The sequence below is a fragment of the Lepidothrix coronata genome, unplaced genomic scaffold, assembly GCF_001604755.1.
Source record: "Lepidothrix coronata isolate B3197 unplaced genomic scaffold, Lepidothrix_coronata-1.0 Scaffold122, whole genome shotgun sequence".
Taxonomy (NCBI): domain Eukaryota; kingdom Metazoa; phylum Chordata; class Aves; order Passeriformes; family Pipridae; genus Lepidothrix; species Lepidothrix coronata.
Genome location: NW_016690302.1, coordinates 82,871 through 102,270, shown reverse-complemented (window position 1 = coordinate 102,270; position 19,400 = coordinate 82,871). Strand labels below are relative to the sequence as shown.

The following is a 19,400-nucleotide window of genomic DNA, read 5'->3' as shown; positions in this document are numbered from 1 at the left end:
CCCCTATGGAAGGAACAGAAGGTTGTGTGGAGACCTCAGGGCAGCCTTACAGAACCTGAAGGGGACTACAAGGAGGCCAGATAGGGACCCTTCCTCAGGAACTGTAGTGACAGGACAAGGGGGAACGCTGAAAGAGGGAAAATTTAGATTAGATATCAGAAAAACATTTTTCGCCGTGAAGGTGGTGAGGCCCTAGCGCAGGTTGCCCAGAGCAGCTGTGACTGCCCCATCCCTGGAAGTGCCCAAGGCCAGGTTGGAGTGGGCTCGGAGCCCTCTGGTCCCTGGAAGGTGTCCCCGCCCGGCGCAGGGGTGGGAATTTAAACGATCTTTGCGGTCCCTCCGCGTCCGCCCCACGCCCGGGGTGTGGCTGCGGTCTGCGCATGCGCGCAGGGAGCGGTGCGCCGTCGAAATGTGTCCGGCCGCCCGTGACAGCCCTGGGAGCGGCCGCGGGGGCTGCGGGCGCTCTGTGCCCCCTGTGATTCCTCCAATCCCAGTGCCGGCGCGTGCCCCGGGGTCACCCCCTCGCCGCCGCGCGTGACGCCGCGGGCCGATTAATTTTTCCATTCAATCTGTGTACGCCGGGAGGTGCCGGCCGGTGCGGAACCCCTCGCGCGGGGTCGACGGGGCGGGGCGGTCCGGCGGTAAGGCGGGTAGTGTCGGCGCTCCCGCTTCCCCCCTCAGGTCGCCATGGCCCCCCCCGGGCCCCGCCGCCCCGATAACGCGCGGCCCTTCCCTTTCTAGGTGCTGCTGCTGCTGCTGCGAGCCGGCGGGGCGAGCATGGGGCCGGCGGAGCCGGTGCAGAAGATCAGCATCAGCGCCGAGAGCCCCCGCGGGAGCGAGAGGAATGGCGGCGGCTCGGCGCTGGCGGGCGCTGAGGGGGCCGCTCCCGGCGGCTGGAGGCACAAATGCGCGGCCTATGTGCTGGCCCTGCGGCCGTGGAGCTTCAGCGCCTCGCTGACCCCCGTGGCGCTGGGCAGCGCACTCGCCTACCGCGCCGAGGGAGCGCTGGACCCGGGGCTGCTCCTGGGGAGCGCCGTGACCGTCCTGGCCGTGCACGGCGCCGGCAACCTGGTGAACACCTACTACGACTTCTCCAAGGGCATCGATCACAAGAAGAGCGATGACAGGACGTTGGTGGACCAGATTTTGGAGCCGCAGGACGTGGTGCGGTTTGGGGTGTTCCTGTACACCGTGGGCTGTATCTGCGCTGCCGGGCTCTACGCTGTCTCCACGCTCAAGCTGGAGCACCTGGCGCTGATTTACTTCGGAGGACTTTCTAGCTCCTTCCTTTATACTGGGGGTAAGTGCTGCGTCCCGTCTGCTGTGACTCTGAATGTAAATGTGATAGAATTAGCAGAATTGTCCAAGGTTTCTAGAAGATGCAAATTATCTATGTAGTGTACTGCCATAAAAGTATTTGGTGGTGTTTCCTGGAGTACGGGTACATAAACTTGTATTCTTTCCAGTTGATTTTTGTGGGAAGTGCTAAGTTCTTCAGTTGGAAAGTGGTGTTGAAACATTGTTATTTACATATATGGCTGTAGGTGCTTATCAGAACCATTGCTGAATCTTTTTGTGATGTTTATCTCCTATTCCTTAGCAGGGTACCTCGCAGCCTGTTTTCTTTGGTGGAACTGTTACTTTGTTTTGGAATGTTTTGTTGTTATTCTGTACTCGAGCTTAACTGTGAATGCTGAACAGTTTATGTTTGTTCTTAATGAGAGGAGGATAATTTTAGTGCCTTCCTGTGTTGGATATATACAAACATCATTACTAGGAGAAGAAAAACCAACTCGGTTTCAAACTGTCAGACATTCAGCTGTGTTGGTTTCTCTGAAAGAATCTTGTCAGTTTTGCATTTTGTTCTGAGCATTTTATATCCTTCTTCAGGATTGGGTTCTAGTATGCACGATCACACTGAGGAGTACCTTATTTGTAGGAATTTTTGCAGAAATAAGTACTTAATAGAAATAGAAATAGATGTGAGGATGGATATTAGAACCTGGTCCCTATTATCACAAAATCAGCTAGGTTGGAAAACACCTCTGAGATCATCAGGTCCAACCTTTGACCCAACACCACCTTGTCACCAAAACCATGGCACTGATGCCACATCCAGTCTCTTCTTAAACACTTCCAAGGATGGTGACTCCACCACCTCCCTGGGCAGCCCATTCCAATGTCTAATCGCTCTCTCTGGAAAGAATTTCTTCCTGATGTCCGACCTAAACCTCCCATGGTGCAGCTTAAGGCTGTGCCTTCTTGTCTTACTGCTGGTTGTCTGGGAGAAGAGACTGACCCCCACCTGGCTACACCCTCCTGTCAGGGAGTTGTAGAGAGCAATAAGGTGTCCCCTGAGCCTCCTCCTCTCCAGGCTGAGCCCCTCCAGCTCCTTCAGCTGCTCCTCACAGGACTTGTGCTCCAGACCCTTCACCAGCCTCATTGCCCTTCTTTGGACATGCTCCAGCACCTCAGTATCCTTCCTGAATTGAGGAGCCCAGAACTGGACACAGCACTCAAGGTGTGGCCTAACTAGTGCCAAGTACAGGGGAAGAATCCCTTCCCTGGTCCTGCTGGCCACACCATTCCTGATACAGGAATATGCTTCTTATCCATAGCTGCATGTGCATTGCTTGTTTTGCAATATTCCCATGGGAAAGGGCTGGTATGTTGTGTCATTCATTTTCTTCTGTCAAATTGGAGATGTTTGGCGATGCTTCATTTTGGTCCTTGGTTTCTGTTACATTGTTTGACTGGAGAAATCCAGAAGCTGCATTTCCTCCATTATCTTTGGAAAAAAAGGGATAATATGCTTCTTGTCCATATCTGCATGCGCATTGGTTGTTTTGCCATATTCCCATGGGAAAGGGCTGATCTGTCGTGTCATTCATTCTCTTCTGTCAGACTGGAGTTGTTTGGTGATGCTTCCTTTTCTTGTGTCTTGCCGCAGGGATCGGATTTAAGTACGTTGCCCTGGGGGACGTGGTGATCCTGATCACCTTCGGGCCGCTGGCCGTCATGTTCGCGCACGCGGTGCAGGTGGGGTACCTGTCGGTGTCCCCCCTGCTCTACGCCGTGCCCCTGGCCCTCAGCACCGAGGCCATCCTGCACAGCAACAACACGCGGGACATGGAGTCGGACCGGCAGGCGGGGATCGTCACCCTGGCCATCCTCATCGGCCCCACCTTCTCCTACATCCTCTACACCGTCCTGCTCTTCCTGCCCTACCTGATCTTCTGTGTGCTGGCCACACGCTACACCATCAGCATGGCCCTGCCGCTGCTCACCATCCCCATGGCCTTCTCGCTGGAGAGACAGTTCCGGAGCCGGAGCTTCAACAAAATCCCTCAGCGGACAGCCAAGCTCAACCTCCTCCTGGGGCTGTTCTATGTGTTTGGCATCACGCTGGCACCAGCTGGGGCTCTGCCCAAGCTGTGACACCACCTGTAGAGCCAGGCCTCACAATCCAGTATTCATGCCAGTTAATTTGGGATTTTGGGGGGTAAATGACCCGTTATGGACAGTGGGGAGAATGGAAAGACTGTCTCGCACTGTTCTTTGTGAATTTTACCATTTCTAGTCCTGGTCAGCTTGTACAGCAGACTGTATAAAACTGATTTGTCAGTTCTTCAAAAGGGATGAACTGTGTGGCTTTGCCTCAGGGGGAGCAAGGTGACATGAGGTGTAGGAATGTTTAAAAAACCTCATCCTTCTGCCACTGAATTTTTTCACTGTCAGCTCAATGAAAGCTGGAGCCTCAAGTCAAACTCTCTGTTCACTTCACAAGCACAGTGATTGCTTTTATCACTTCTTTTCTTACCATGGCCAGGGAGTCCAGTGGCTCCTTTGTGGTCAAGAGAAAACACTGCCAAATGTTTAGCATCACAACAACATAGGTGCTATTACTTCACTCTCTTGTCAACATAGTTCCTCTGTTGTATGTTTTAATTTTTTTTTGTTTTTCCTAGCCAAATGTTGAGCTTTCATTTCCAAGCCCCCTGAAATGCACTAGATTCATTAACTGTTGCTTGCTCATTATAGTCTAGAAATTTCGAAGTTATAAATCTCTGTGGAACGTGGTGCTAAAATGGAGCACGATTAGCCCACTGCACAAATTTTGAGCCAAAACCAGTGAATCTGTATTCTGCCACGAAATCTGAAGCTGCAAATGCAAACCATGCAACTGGAAAGCCCTCAATGGGTGGAAAAACGAATGTTTTCCATTTTTGCATTTGCTTAGAAATGGCAGTTTTGGAGTTAAAGGGGAGCTTTCTCTGAATGGCTGTGGATTAGTGGATACCTGGGTGGAAGAACAAATTCTTGGTTTAGAAAAAGGCGTGGGGGTTTTTTTCATTTGTTTTTCTTGGTTTATTTAGATGCCCAGAATATGTCTTATTCTAAGAAGCCCAGTTTAGCAAAGGAGAAATATACAGGTTTAGAAACCCCAAATCTGGATTATTGCATTGGCTCTGCATAAAAATTAGGACAGGAAAGAGGAAGAAACCAGTTTCATTAGCAAGATTTTTCCTAATGGAGTCCAGAGTTTGTGTCACTGAATCACAATTAAGTGATTCAGAGCTCTGAAAGGATGTTCTCCACCTCTTTTCCCCCCTCTATTCCTTACAGTGTTGCTTTATTTTCTCCTGCAGCTCTTGCCACTTGCTGTCCATGTGGCCCTTCGGAGAACTGAATGTTTCAGCAGTTATGTAGCTCTGTGAAAAACATGCCAAACACAGTGGGGAAAAAGTGTGCCTTCCAGTGCAGAGCTGGATTTGATCCATACTTTGTTACTCAGTGGCAACTGGAATTCTCTTTTGTGGTGGAGAAAAGACACTCATTTCCTGTGTGCAGGGTTTTGGTGAGAAGTTTGTTTGCAGGAGCTGTGGAAAGCTCAGAGGAGCAGAGGCAGGTGTTGAACTGGAGCTGCTGGTGCCTGGAGCACAGCCTTGCTTTGGAACAGTGCTGACCACTGAAGGGCTTTTACACACGAGCAATAAAGTAGCAATAAACTCACAGGGTGGTACCCTGCATCTGCCCTGGGGAAGTTATGCCCTGGTGGTGTTGATCTGGAAGAGCCAAGTGTCCTGTTTAGTGGGTTGTACTTCAGTACAAAGCTGAGCTGATGGTACCAGATTACACAGTCCAGCTGTTCAGTGACTGGGTTTATGTTATTCAGTGTTACCCAGCTGTTACAGCTGAGCTGAAGTCAATGGGAAGGGTTCTTTGCAGGCCCGTTGAATGAGCCATGGTTTTATCTTTTATTAAAATTGGGCAGATGATCTCTCTAATCTGACTGGGCACAAGGCAAGAGGAGATGGACTTCAGCAACTGCTTCAGATTAGAAACACGAGGAGAAAATGTAGAAGTTCAGCTCAGGTGGATGGAGGGGCATATCCAGAAGGTTTTGGAAACTGTTTTCAATACAGACGTACACAACAGAGTTTCTCCTGTTGCTTCTTTGTGGACCTACAGAATGAAGAAGACCCTGGCTCCAATACCCACTTCACTTTTCTGCAAACCAAAAGCTTTTCTAGGTCTAAGGGCTGAGCTGATGAACCTGTTAACCTTGCAATGGGGATATGTAGGTTTATTAAGTTAATCCTGCCCTTTGTAGCAGTTGTGTGCTTTATTTTATGACAGCTTGGTTTTGAATAGCTATCAGTTTAGAAGTTATTTTTTAGTTATCTTTTTTCCTACTCCTTTGACAAAAACTAGAGTACTTAAGCTGAGTTCCATAAAGTAACTAACACTTGGCTCGTGTCTTTGATAACCATAATTGTAGTGGTTGTAAGATCTGGAATATGATCATACAGTATGTAACTCTAGTGGTATCTTAGCTACCCTTTCCTGGGTGGGTTGTCTGCTTACTGCTGGAAAGGACCAGTGCTTTTTGTTACTCAGATGAAACAGCTCATTAGTCCATATACGTGTCTGTGGAACACTTTTCAAGGTGGGGGGGATTAAAAGTATTTTAATAATAAAAACAAGGTGAAAATTTGGTAATTCCTTACTAGCAGATGCTGGTTGCCTCCAATTCTCTGTCTGTGAAAAACAGTATCATTCCAGGTTCTTAAGGATATTGTAATAACCAACACATTCTTCAGTGTGGCTTTGAGGAAGTCATTTAACTTCTCTGTGTCTCAGAAAACAGCTGATTTTTGCCTACCTCACAGGGATGCTGAGCTGACATCATTGTCATAGAGAGCTTTGAAAGTAAGAAGTGCTTTATCTCTGTGTGCTTTCCAAAAAGCTAGTTAGTACTAGAAAATATTTCAGATATGAACTAACCTAAAAGGTAACTTAACCAATGTAATTAGACCAAAATGATCTTCACATGTAGTCATTAAGTAGTAAGAGAGGTTCATTTATTGGTTTGCTTTGTGACAAGGATGCTGGGTCTCTTGCCCTACCCCTCTTCTCCCTGTACCATGTACTTTCCCTGAATATAAACTTTAAAAACTTCTTTCAGTCTCTCTTGATGAGCTGTACTGCAGTGTGATGAGTCTGCACTGGTAGATGAACAGGCCTGTAGCCCATCTGTGAATGTGTCCTAAAGCACCTCCTGGCCTTTCTTCTGACCCAATAAAATGTCTGAGTGTCATTCTGTTAATTATGCTGTGTTTGATTATTTTATATTACTCAAGGTGTATTTTTGCACATGGATTAAAACATCTTCATGGAAGTAAGAGGGTCTTCATCCTCCGTGTTTATAGTATAAGTGCATGAAAAATCATACTTCTTTGTGTAAAAGTCCTTCTGTGAATCACATAGTCCTGTCCTTCCCTATCACCAGGCAAACAGTTCAGTAGCAGTGATCACCTCCTACCAATGGCAGACTTCAGGATAGTTCTGATATATTCATCAGTGTGCCACACGATTGCATTTGGAGATAACTGTAGGATACACGGGCTGTACTCCAGGATCCTCCCAAGGCAGGAGGCTGCAATTCCGAGTGTCCACAGATGGCAGCATTGCTCTTCCATCACTCCTGCAGCACCTTGTCCCTGCAGGAAGGAACACATCAGCTGTGTTTGCAAGATTTTTGAGTATTCGGTTGTACCTCATTGGGTCTCCTCTGGTGTAAGGAATCTTGGAAGATAAATGGCTGCAGATGAATTTCTGATGTGCAGATTATGGCCGGACAGATGCTCCTGGCCCAGGCAGGTGCAGGCAGAAAGGGGCATTTGAAGAAAGCCAGTCAGCTCTTAAGTTTTAAAGCCTTTGCTGATGGCTTTGTAAGCTCATTCTGGTCAGATGGTGAGGGCTGAGCTTTCAAAAGAGTGTGTGCATGAGGGGCAGCACACTCATGGGGGGAGGGATGCAGTGTCTGCACACTCTGTGAGATGTACTGTTCAGTCAAGTGCTTTTAACACATCTTGGATCCCCAGTGGAAAACCTTAATACTTTCGTAGTGTTTTTAGGAGCCTGGACTATATTCTCCCCATTACTTGGGTGAGTGGACTGTGTCACTGCTGCTTAATCAAGGTCATGCTCCTTGGAGGGGAATACAGTCTGGTACTTTAATAACTAGTCCTTTTCCCTCACATCTTGGTTTGTCTTTTAGGTCACTGGTAGATTATTTTTTATTTAAATCACCTTCAGTCACTTTATACTTGGAGTTTGAGCCTGCTGAATTACATTTTTAAGGAATGAAATGCTGCTCTGGCTTCTTAAAGCTATTTTTCATTTTAAGGGGGAGTTAAATATCTAGCCAAGATAAAATCTATAGCTCCCAGCACTGCCTAAAATGTGTAACATTCAATAAAGCTCAGCAGGGCCAGCTTATTGCAGCTGTATGTCTACAGGAAGAGGCCCAGGGCTGGACAGGATAATTCCCTGTTTTACTGTCTGAAATAAGGTCTTCGTGCTTCTGTGGAGCTCAGAGTAGGACACAAAATGAACACATTTGTCAAGGGGTTTTTTACATCTTCTTCTGACGATAAATAAGTAGTCAACGCTCAGTATTGTCAGTGCTTACCCTTGCTACATAATTAGATCACAGGGAAGCCCATGTTCTAATCCAGCTGTTTCAGTGGCCACAGGGGTTTGTCTGAATGACAGCTGCTTGAAGGACATAGCTGAGCATTGCTCTGGGGTCAGCTGAGAGAGAGAGACCTGCTCCAACATTCATCTCACTGTTCTGCAGGTACAGTGGGTTATCAGCCAAGTGTATCCATTCCCTTGGAAAGAAACCCATGTTTGGGCATCTCTCCCAGGTTTCCTGCATGCACTGTCCTGAGAGAGTTCACACACCACAGTTCACAACCTCTGCACGTGAAGACCCAAATGTTTTTTAAAAACCAGAACAAATCCAAACAAAACTATAACCCCTGACTGTCCTCTGCTGACTTCCCATCAGCCTGCCAGGGCCTGAGTGATTTGAAGAATTAAAAATCTATGCTGCTGCTTTCTCATGGAACAACAAGGAGGAGAATCTGCTCATTAATCAGATGGCTCTGTCAATAATGGATCAAGATGAACGTGCTGGCTGAGAGATGTGTCACAGGCAGTTTGTCAGGGAGCAGGGAAAGCATGGAGAACCTCGCTAGGACACAGGATCTGGATGCTGCTCTAAGAGCTTGGAAGTGTTGAGAGCTCAGCAGCAGGAGAGGTTGGGGTCTGCCTCCTCCAGTCTGACTCGTGGGTGGCCCCTCTGAGATGTCTTGTCCTAGGCTAGACAAGCACTGGTCAGCTCTGCTGTTCTGGCAGTGATTTTAGGTGCTAATTGAGGTGGGAGATCCTGGCACCTGCTCTTTGTTCTGCTGCTACATCCATGGCCAGTTTGTTAACTGGGGAATGCAAATAGCCCAGCAATTTTAATAAAGCCTGGTCTTCCTCAGAACGGATAGAACACCACGTTCTTTTAGAGAACGTGTGCCTTGTCAGTGATTGGTTTGTGTGCCTTGTCAGTGATTTAGCACAGAGAATAAAGATGCATGTTTTTAGGTGTCCCAGTAAGCCAAGAAACAAAGCCTGCGCCCCAAATCATCTGACTTACAGTGGTAAGGGAATAAACAAAATGCCTGCTTGATATAAAGGACAAATTCAGACAATTTACATCTCATGCAGTGTTTGCAAATACATCTGCAGACATAATCTGCACAAATCATCCTGCCCTGGGAAATAAGCAGTTTCTCAGACTTTGACCTAATGGAAAGAGGGTCTAATAAACCATCTTCCCGGTCTCGTTAGCCATTGTCCCAAAGGTTGATGAAATGACTTCAGATAGAGCATAAATTACTTCCTGTATGGCATAAGGCCACTGTTATGCCACAACTGAGTCATATTTTAACCTGGGGGGGATAGCTCTACTACTGTATAAACCTGAGCTCCAGTCAATATAAGTAAAGGAGAGGTTGGGAATAACATGCTAGAGGTTCGTGTGCTGTTTTGTGTGTGTGTGTTCTGGAGCTCAGTAAAGCCTTAAGAGTACTCTTGATGCTGTGCCATACCATTCTTCATCTGGTCTTTCTTCCTTAAATTAGTTCTTAAGTAGAATTTAATTAGCCACTCAGAAACACAAGGCTCCCTCCCCAGTGATGTGCTGCAGGCTTTCTGTAAAGCTCCTTTCTCAGTGAATCCCCTGTTTTTCCAAACCTTTGTAGCTGAGGTTTCCAGAGAAAGTGGAACAACATTTGCACATGTATGGGGAGAGAAGAATTAAGGGCAAAGATCAATAAGGGAGTTGGAGAGGACATATATATATTAAAGAAATTCAGAAGCTGAAATCCTGGTTACTTTATGTCAAAAGATTTTTCTCACAAGGCAGGAATCACCTGCTGTTCTGTGAACAATAGTGGGTCACTGTGGCACACAGAGCTTCCCTGCCTCTGTCCTCCAGGGTTCTAAAATCCATATCCCAAATTACCTAGTTTTTGAGGATCCCAGGATTTTAACTTATTGAAATGCAGGAGAAAGGATGAGCTGGGGAAGCTGAACCTAAACCACTCCAGGTTTAGTAGTGGCTCTGTCAACATTCCTGCATAAGATACACAGAAATTCATGTGTTCTAGAAAAAAAAAATAATCTCATATATGTAGGGTATTTTAGCATTGTTTTAAAGTGCTGCTTCATCCAGAGATATTCAGCATTTTCACAAAGCTGATGGTGTGACTCCTATGAATGGAGAGCCTGGGACTGGGAGACGGAGGTGACTTGGCCCGGTGTATGAATTTGCCATGTGGCTCTGAGATTACAAGTCCCATGTGTTTGTCTACTGTCCTGCTCCTTGCCTTCTGATGTCCTGGGAAACCCTTCAGCAGGAAATTGGTCTGTTCCCAGTGTCTGTGTGTAGGAACCTCCAGTTTTGGACAATGTTCATGGCCAGAAACAGCCAAGTCCTAAATTCCTCTGGCCTTTTCTGCAGCCTCTGTAGACCACAGATGTGGGGTAACCCATGGAGAGAGGAGTGCTGGGCCAGGAAGGGTTGAGTGCAGGTACACACCTGAGAGTGGGGAACACTCCCACCGAGAGTTAACTCGTCTCCAGATGGTGAAGAAACAAATTTAAGTAATTTAGGAGCCCTAAATGTCTCCTGAGGATTGAGACATAAAAAGAATATCAATCTCTCTAGCAAGCTAACCCACAGGAGAAAAAAAAATGGTTGTTTTCTGGAGATCCATATGTTTTTTGTGTGTGGGAGAGAACGTGTGTTGCGTTCTGACTTGTATGAAAAGGCATCTTCTGGAGGAAAAGTTAAAGGGAAGAAATGTTTTCAGTATTTACTGAAGTAAGGCTTTGCACTTTCTAGGGAAAATGAAATTTAATGTACATTGTTTCTCTTACATTCAAAACCTGACCATCCCAGTCACCATTCTCCTGCTGACAGTTTTGGGGGGAAAACTGAGATTCTGTGAATCCCTGTCTGTCTATGGGGAAGAGACAGGGAATAGTTTGAGACCCAGGGAGGCAGAGCTGTAGGAATGTCTGTGCTACAACAGGAACAGTGGAATTAAACTGTTCAATTTTCCTGTCCAGAAAAAGAGTTTTAACAGCAAAGTTGTCCCAGATTGTCAGGGTATGAGGGGTGCTTACAGAAATGTGGCATTTGGAGCTCGTGTAGCTTTAAGCAGTTTGCCTGAAATAGTATCACAAAGCACTTTGGGACTGGGGCTGACATTGATGGAAAGGGCCACTATCAAATGGTGCCAATCCAGGTGTGAATGTCAGAAACTGGCTCCTGTGACAGGAGAACTGTTCACAAAACCAGCACAGGCATTTGTAAAATGTCAGCGGCCAAAGAAGCCTGTGCCCCATTTTTTTGTCCTTGATGGGAGACAGCTGTGCAAAGAGAATATGGTGTTCCATGGTTCCAGCAGGCACTGCTTCCCCTTCCCTGGGGTGACAGCCCACTTGGACAGGAAAGGACACGGGAGTGCTGGGAGCTGGGAGCTGTGCAGGGGATACCTGTCTGTGAGGGATGCAGACAGCTGTGTTACTGTGTCCTTGTGGCAATGAATCAGGAGGAGTCGTTTACAGTAACAAAGCTGATGGGGGTGGGCACAGAAGTAAAGGCATAAAGGTGAAGGCAGTGCCTGGTGAAAATCTGATGGTCTCACAATGTATTTCCAGAGGCCACTCCTGGCTGCAGTTTTACAGGTGGCAGCTGAATCGGAGGTGGAAATGAAATAGTTTCATTATCAAGCCCTTACCCTTCAATTTGCTATAAATTGTTCCAGTCACTGCCAAGTGAGTGACAGTGAAGAGAGTCCCCTGGCTTGATGCCTGGCCCATGAATATAATTTCAGTCAGTGCTGAGCATTCACATCCTGGATGGGCAGAACAGCACTTATATGTGGTTACAAGACAGGACTGAAGGGAGCTGTACATGGGGAACCAAGCCTGGAACTGGAATAGGGCTGAGGGGATCTGGCAGAGGTGCTGAGCCCTGGCTGGGATGTGGCAGGGGCCCTGATCAGAGGGAGCTGGCTGGCAGCAATCCACTGAGCTCAGCCCTGATCCCTGTCACCTCACTGCATCACCAGTGTCCCTGTGCTCTGTCCTGGAGCAGGGCTTTGGGGCTGATGCTGCAGTTTGTCTTATTGCCTCACAAATGGGGATTCTGCGCTTGCTAGAGTTCAAGGCTGGGCTATAAAAATCTCTTCAAGCCTGAATTCTGCCATAAAACTTGTTACACACGAATGGATGTATTTACCAGGCTGCAGGGGGAAATGAGCTCAGCCACTGATGGAGGAGAAAGTCTTGGTTTCTGACAGAGTTTTTTGTTTTGTTCCAGTATAACCTTAAAAAGTCTCCATAATTTTCTCATGCAAGCTGTTAGCACACTTAATAGAAATTCTTTTCACCTAATGGAGTGCACATTTTCGTGGTCTGCAACAAAGGGAAAAAAAACAGCAAAATGTCATCCCTGAGACAGCACTGGTGTGTGAGAGGATTCAGACAAGAAGTAGTTAACAATTTGCAAAATCATCTGGGTGCAGTAACCCTTACCCACATTAACAAACCAGTGGTTTGGTCTATCTCCAGAAACTACAAGGGTTGAATTTTCTTTTTACAGTGCCCCATGTGCTGCCACAACCACTATGGGTGGCCGAAAGGTGACATCATTTTGTCTGGTCGTCCATGATCTTTATTCCTCTCTTGGTACCAGTGTCTGTCCAGTGTCTCATTCCTCATCCATTGGTAGAGCCCTTGCATGGAACATTCAGTGGTTGCTGAAAACATGACTACTACAAAGAACACACCAGGTATAATCTGGACTATGAACATCATGGACTTCTGTGAGGTGATGCTTACACACCATTGCTGATTTTGACTCATATTTTTTTTTTGTTTAGGCCTAGATTTAAGCCCACTGATGGTTCCTGTAATTTCCTGCAGATTTGGGGATAGTGTTTGACTTGCTCTCTACGTTTTGTTCTGCAGCTGTGAAGATGTTTTACAAGAGCTTTGTTCCACTGTATTTCCAAGCTCCTCTGTGCTGCAGCCAAATGCTTCACAGCCCTTGAGAGATTCTTTTGTGATTTAATATGGGTTCTCTGTAAAGAATAGAACACCTCCCCTTCCCCCTGCTAATGCTATTGCCTTGCACTGCCATAACCTTGGAAAAAAGCTGGCACCACAGAGCAACAGTGCCCAGCCCAGGTGAGCTGCCAGCTCTGGGCTGCAGAGGTTTGTGCCTGGCTCTGTTTAGCCTGGAGCAGCTCTTGCACACAAGCCTGCCCGCCAGCACCCTCTGGAGAATGGTCTCCTTGTGTTTGTGGATGTTGTGAGCTGTTGTTTTACACTGTCTGGGAGAAAGGTGTATCCCACTCTCTGTTCCAGTGGGAAGCACAAGGCAGATGATCTATCAAAGCCCGACTTCCTTGTGTCTGCAACATCTTTATTTCTTTCCCTGCTGTGATGATTTGCAAACTGTCTCTCGCAGGCAATGCCAAAGCCTGCACTGGATCATGTGGTAAAAGACTAATTGGGCACCTTCTGTCCCAGCAGAAAAAACTGAGATCGTGACCTTTCAGGGATTAGGAATCCAATTACCTGGAGAAACAGCTCCCAGATTGAACTACCCTTCTAACCTCTTATTGCTTAGTATTCCAAACCTGTACCACCTCTCTGTACTGGAAGTTTCAAAAGTCATCTAATAACAAAGATTGGAATTACCTTAAATAGCTTCCATAAAGATTATTATTATCCAGTGATAATTCCATTTCTGAGCCTGTCTTGAGTACTTTCTGGATCCAGTTAAGCCAAAGAGTGCTGATGATTTTAAAAGACTACAGGCCCTTTATTTATAGGCCCTCTAGGATGGGGCAGAGTGGGACCAACACATTCAGGTGCCTGAATTTGCTTCCTCCGGGAATTGTTGTTTTCTTTAAGTTTTTAGAGAGCAACACAGAGAAATGTTTTTATTTTGTTTGCAAGACAGAAAATATTAGCACAACAGGCAGTGTATAGTGAATTGTTCCTTAACCTGGCCACTGCTGGTTCTCTGTAGGATACTGGTACCTAGTGGGGAGTTTACCACCAAAAGAGTTAGGAATATACACAGTTTGTTCTTGTCTGGGTTTTGAGTACAGAGGTTGTTATGATGGTTGTTTTTTATTAGTTTAATATATGTTGAAGTCTACAAATATATGCTGGGACCCAGGTGGGACAGATGAAATGTGACTAAGTTCTTGGATGATTGATAATGAGCAGGGACTGGAAAATCAATTGTGTTAATTCCTGGCTTGTCACTGGGACGGAGAATTAATGAGAAAATCCGTCTAACTTAATGGTATTTACACATTATACAGACTGTGATAAAATGGTCTTCAGCCACTGCTTGGCATCACAATTATGGGATTATTGTAGATCCAGAGGCAGGAGCAGAAATCCACAAGCACAAAAACTCCCTTCATGAACAGCCACTGAGTGATGACATGGACCAACTACGAGGCCTGAAGAGAAAACAAAGAAGAATCATCTTTTGCTTCTTGTACTGTAAGCTTAGAACTTACTGTAGGGGTTGTGGCACTGGGGTGTGAGGATTCATATTGTGTGTGGTGCTGTGATTGTGCTAAACACTGTGCCCCAGGGGAATCCTTCCCTCCAGGAGTCTTCCAGCACTCTGCAGGAGCAGGGGGCTGCTCATCTTGCAGTGCAGTGGTTTCTAGGAAGCTGTTGAAAACACTTGAAAGACTTTAGTCCCCATCTTCCTCTAAGCTCGGGAGTGGTCTGTAATTATGCCCACTGAGCATGAAGTTTGTGTCAGAGCAGCAGCAGTGTTATGGCACTGAGGGGGAAGCAGTGGTGCTGCCTTCCCCAGCAGGTCAGCAGGGAAAGCAGCAGCTGGGCAGGAATTCCTGCAGGAATGTGTGATGCTGCCAGTGACTCCTGAGCAAAACAGAGCACTCATGTACCTGCCTGGGCGGGTGGGGAACACTGCTCTTGATCATGACTGACAGAAAAGCAGATCCATCTCCCCAGCTGCCTCCTGTCTGCCAGGAGCTGGTCCAGCTGAGGCAGGTTGATGGTGTGTGACTGAGTCAGTCATCCATAAACCCTGTGTGCTCAGAACACCTGCATCCCTCCCGCTTTCCTCCTCAACCTCCCTGTCCTTGCTGTTGTGCTTCACGTGCCCTCCCCTCCTCCCACCTACACTGAAGGATGCTGAGTGCTCCAAATCCCAGCAGCTCCCAGGGCTGTCGGAAAGGGGAGTAAAAGGAGATGCTGTACAGACAGTGACACTAAATTTGTTTTGTGTTTTCTCTCTGAAGATTTGGTGCAAGTCCTTTTCTTTCCATCTCAATGTGTCAAGGTTTTAGCTGCAATGGAAAGTTTTGGTAATGAGTGATTAAAAGTTCCCTTTTCTGACAGGCAGACAATTACAGGGATGGGAGTCAGAGGAATAGGCCAGACCTCAAATGCCCCCAGAGCTGAACTCTACAGGTTCTGGAGCTGCCTAGGTTGCCTCTATATAGCTGCCTCTATAGTCTAGAGCTCCCAATTTGCAAATCTACCTTTTATAGGAGAATTCCTACAGGACAAATCCTAATTATATCCTATCATTTGTGTTATCCCCAGGTTTTCTTAAAGAATCCCTGAGCTTCCAGTGCCTTTTTTTTTTGTATTAGCCAGATCCTATTACTACCAAGAGATGTAAGGAGCATCTTTCTGCTACAGCCTACTCAGCAAGAAAGGTCCCAGTTTTTCCACAGTTCCCAGATTGCACTAGCAAAAATTCCCAGGTTGTCTTCTCTCTTTGCAGGTTTTGAAATTACAGCTGGGTTGGATGCACTGTGAGAGCTGTGTAATAGTGGTTATTTCAGGGATCACATGTGGACATATCCAACATACTGGTGAGCAATGAGCAGGGACAGGCTTCACAGAGCTCTGCTCTGCATAATCTCCTATGAAAGAAGAGAATAACATCCAGAATGAAACAATGTGGGACATAACTTTTTGAGATACAAAGGGGTGATCTTTGTCGAGATTCAAATTAAACTGAATTTTCTCACAGGTGCTCAGTAAAATCCTGGACTCAGGCAGAGACAACCTGTGCTCTGACTGTGTTTAAATGCTGGAAAGGAAGGACCATGGTGCCATGAAGAAAAGCAGCTGAGAGCTCCCAAATTTGATTTCTGTCTCATGCACAGTTGTATTTCTTTCTCTGTGTGTGCCTACCTGGGAGGAATAGATAAAACTGCAAACCAGTATTTCTAGGCTGTGATTATGTTACGCTTGGCAAGAGATGTAAAATTAATTTCTTGCAGCTCTTAAAACATCTAGGAGAATCTCTCTTAAATGCCACTATAAATGCACTTGTAATACATGGCTTGACTTGTTCTGATTCTCTCCAGTGGAGGATAAGGGCTTGTCTGCAGCCTCTCAGCTTCACTGCACATTCCACAGAGCCAGCAGGGAAATTCAGGAGCAATGGGCTGGAGCAGAGGCTTTGGGGTGTCACAGATAAAAGAACCAAAAAGTGAAACTATTTGATGGTCCTTTACTTTTTTTGGTTGTTTTAAAATGGGCTTAGAGGTAAGGAGAGCAATAAAGGATCATTCTTTGCCAAAATGCACTGAGAAATCTCCAATCCCGAAGGTGTTTGTTGCTACACTATTCCTGGGAATTCCTCACAAAAGAAGCAGCTGTCCAGAGTTGCTCTGGATGTGAGTCCAAGGTGATTTGACTTAAGGAAGGTATGTTGTTTCCCCTTCTGAATGTAATTGAGTTCAACCCTGACAAAGCCAAACAAGGTGGCCACTGTGGCTGCCAACTGCAATTAGGAACAGAATGCTCTCTGAGTGAAAAGAAAGTGAAACCCCAAGCGTTCCTAATTCTCATGATTTCTGACAAGTTTGTGGAAAGCTGGCTCCTTAATCCCCAGGATGTGTTCTGCTTGGAGTGCCCCTGCTTTCCTGAGCCCCTGCTATGCCTGGGTCACACAAACATCAGGCAGGAGGATGAGTGACCAGATTGTGCTGTGCCTTCACGCTCTGGCATCCAGGTGAGCTGCCTCACAGTGCTTAAACACACCTTTGGATGGCCCCAGGCTGGGTCACTTGGGTGCAGAGAAGGCAGGAATCATGAGGCTGTGAGATCAATCCGTAATGATTCGTGTTCTGCTTGGCTGATGCTCTGAATGATGCCACCACCCGTCAAAATGGCACTGATATGTTGTGGGAGAGAATTCTCAGCACTGAAAGCCTCAAACACAAAAACTCAGTGCAAATCTGTGCCCACTGCAGTGACCTGTCCTGGGAAGGGGAGCAAAGTGTTACTGAGGGAGAAGATTTGCTGCCTGCTGAGGTTTAGGATGTAGAGGAGGAGCCAGTGGTTAAGGCATCGGTCTGCAGCTTGTAAGTCATGCTGAATTCTTTGCTCAGGAACAGGTTTTGTGTCTAATAGTGGATCAGATGTTTCCCTTTCCTGGTCTCATCTGTAAAATAGGAATAATTGTCCTCATCTTGCCAAAGCCCTGCCATGACAGGTCTGTTAAGACTCTGAGGTACATAGATGTTGTGATGAAAGCTTCTGTCAGTAATTAAGGTGGCAGTTTAGATGTTTTCCTCGGTGATCTCCCCAGGCCTGGTTCTAGGAAGGACTTGCTGACAAGAGGCTGAATCAGAACTTCCTTTCTTTTGTTCTGCTCTCGTCTGCAGGGGAATTTTACCTCCTTCTGTTTTGGGCTTAATCACTGGAAATGCTGCCGTGCATGATAAGACTGTGAGGAAAAAGAGATTTAAAAGCAAAAGGATTAAAATCTAAAGGGCTTATCCACTGTGTGCTCTGGAGAATCTGCTCAAACTGAAGCCTCTTGGAGAAGCTGCACATATCTCTATATTAGTTCTGACAGGGAGAATGTCTCTGTATCTCTATTACTAAGGCTGAGCAGCTGTGTTCTGGACCCTGGACAGCTCTTCAGACGATGCCTGGAGGGAACATTGAAGATATGGCATGGAAAGCTGGAAGCTTAAAATCTAGATTGTGGGTAATAGAATGTATTTGATAGGGTTAACTTAGTTTTATATTTTCCTGGGAAACCATGGCCAGAGCTCCTTTGATTTGTTGTTTGTTTCCTTTTGAAAATATCTTAAACACTGTGGAGTGATGATAAGCCTGTCTTGTGGCTGAATGAGGGCAGCTCCATCCTCTGGGAAGTGAGTAGGACTCAGACCAAGCACTGCATCTCAGCTCTGAGAGTCTGGAGAAGAAGGAAACCTCTGGTCTGCCAAGGGTAGAGTTTGTGGCTTATCCACAATCCTTGAGAGATTTCCTTGACATCAACAGTATGAATTGCTAAGGAATTGAGAATGAGTGGTGACAGGGGGGAAGGAGGGTGTGGAAACAGGTCCAGGAAGAGACTCTTGTCTTTGAGAACAGTCAGTAGTCAAATCTCAGCATTCTTACACTTGGATGTGTCCTCAAAAGCCTGTGAAGACTTTTATTTGGCAGAACTGAGTGCTGGCAGTGCATCAATAAGTCATTTGTGGTGAGAATAGTCCTGAATTTACTCTCAGGAAAAGCTACCTTTGCTGAATTCTTTAAGGGCTGCAGCACTTGTAGAGATTCATTGTCTGATTTCAGAGGTTCCCTTCATCCAACTCCACTCCTGTCTTGAGAAGGGATTAATGTGCCTGGCTCCTAAGTTATGATGGGAAAGTGGAAAATGATGAATATGATGGAATAGAACAACTTGATGTTCATCTTCGCAAAGCAGATATTAAAATACTTCGACAGAAAAGAATCTCTCTATGCTTCAAAAGCCTGAAATGGCTGATGAGATGTAACAATAGGAATAAGGGGAAAGTTTATTAACAATATCCCAGGAACTCAGAGTAGCTGAATAACTCATGAATCTTTCATACATTTTACAAAAATGAGGGATGAAATCCTAAACACTGTGATAGATATATGGAGAGATATATTTCTTTTGCCTGAGAATATCTTGGTAAATTATTTTCTCTGGAAATTAAGGAACTGTCTGGTTTAGGCTTATATTATTCTTCTGCAGCCTGAGAATCTATTGAACGCTTTGTCTCAGAGTACTGTGGTCTCCCTCAATAGAAGGAATGGGGAGGAAGAACATTTTAAATACTAAACAACAGATTTGACTGTGAAATTGTTACTCCAAAGTGGGAATGGGCTAAAGCAGGTAAATGACGTTGCACTCCAATTTATTGTGGAACTTCTGTGATTTCAGCTCGCAGTAAATAGTCTCATTTACACCCCTTATTCCCTGCTGATAGCACATTAGAATGTCTTCAGGAAGCCAAATTTGCCAGTCTCCCAAAGAGGGAGAGACTGGGGAAGAGCAGCTGGAGGACGCCTAATGTGCATTTCTCTTTGTATCTGCATTCTTGTGCTACAGTTGTCATTTTAAAGCTGTCTGAGCCAGATCTCACTGAAGTCTGTGCTCAGAACTGAGTCCTCTGATGGACTGGGACCTGGCCAAA

General features: G+C 46.1%; 1 protein-coding gene across 1 annotated transcript; it reads left to right on the top strand.

The window, feature by feature from the left end:
• Positions 1–628: 628 nt before the first annotated feature.
• On the top strand, positions 629–6,610 carry UBIAD1 (UbiA prenyltransferase domain containing 1). Its single transcript, XM_017825830.1, has 2 exons — positions 629–1,300; positions 2,951–6,610. Exons 1-2 carry the CDS (start codon positions 778–780, stop codon positions 3,436–3,438), a joined length of 1,011 nt encoding a protein of 336 aa, XP_017681319.1. The 5' UTR covers positions 629–777; the 3' UTR covers positions 3,439–6,610.
• The last annotated feature ends 12,790 nt before the right edge of the window (positions 6,611–19,400 follow it).

Excerpts from the sequence above, each read along its gene's own strand:
- UBIAD1 (XM_017825830.1), top strand. The coding sequence starts at position 778 with ATGGGGCCGGCGGAGCCGGTGCAGAAGATCAGCATCAGCGCCGAGAGC. Across the intron at positions 1,301-2,950 it reads CTCCTTCCTTTATACTGGGG|GGATCGGATTTAAGTACGTT; the intron begins GTAAGTGCTGCG and ends GTCTTGCCGCAG.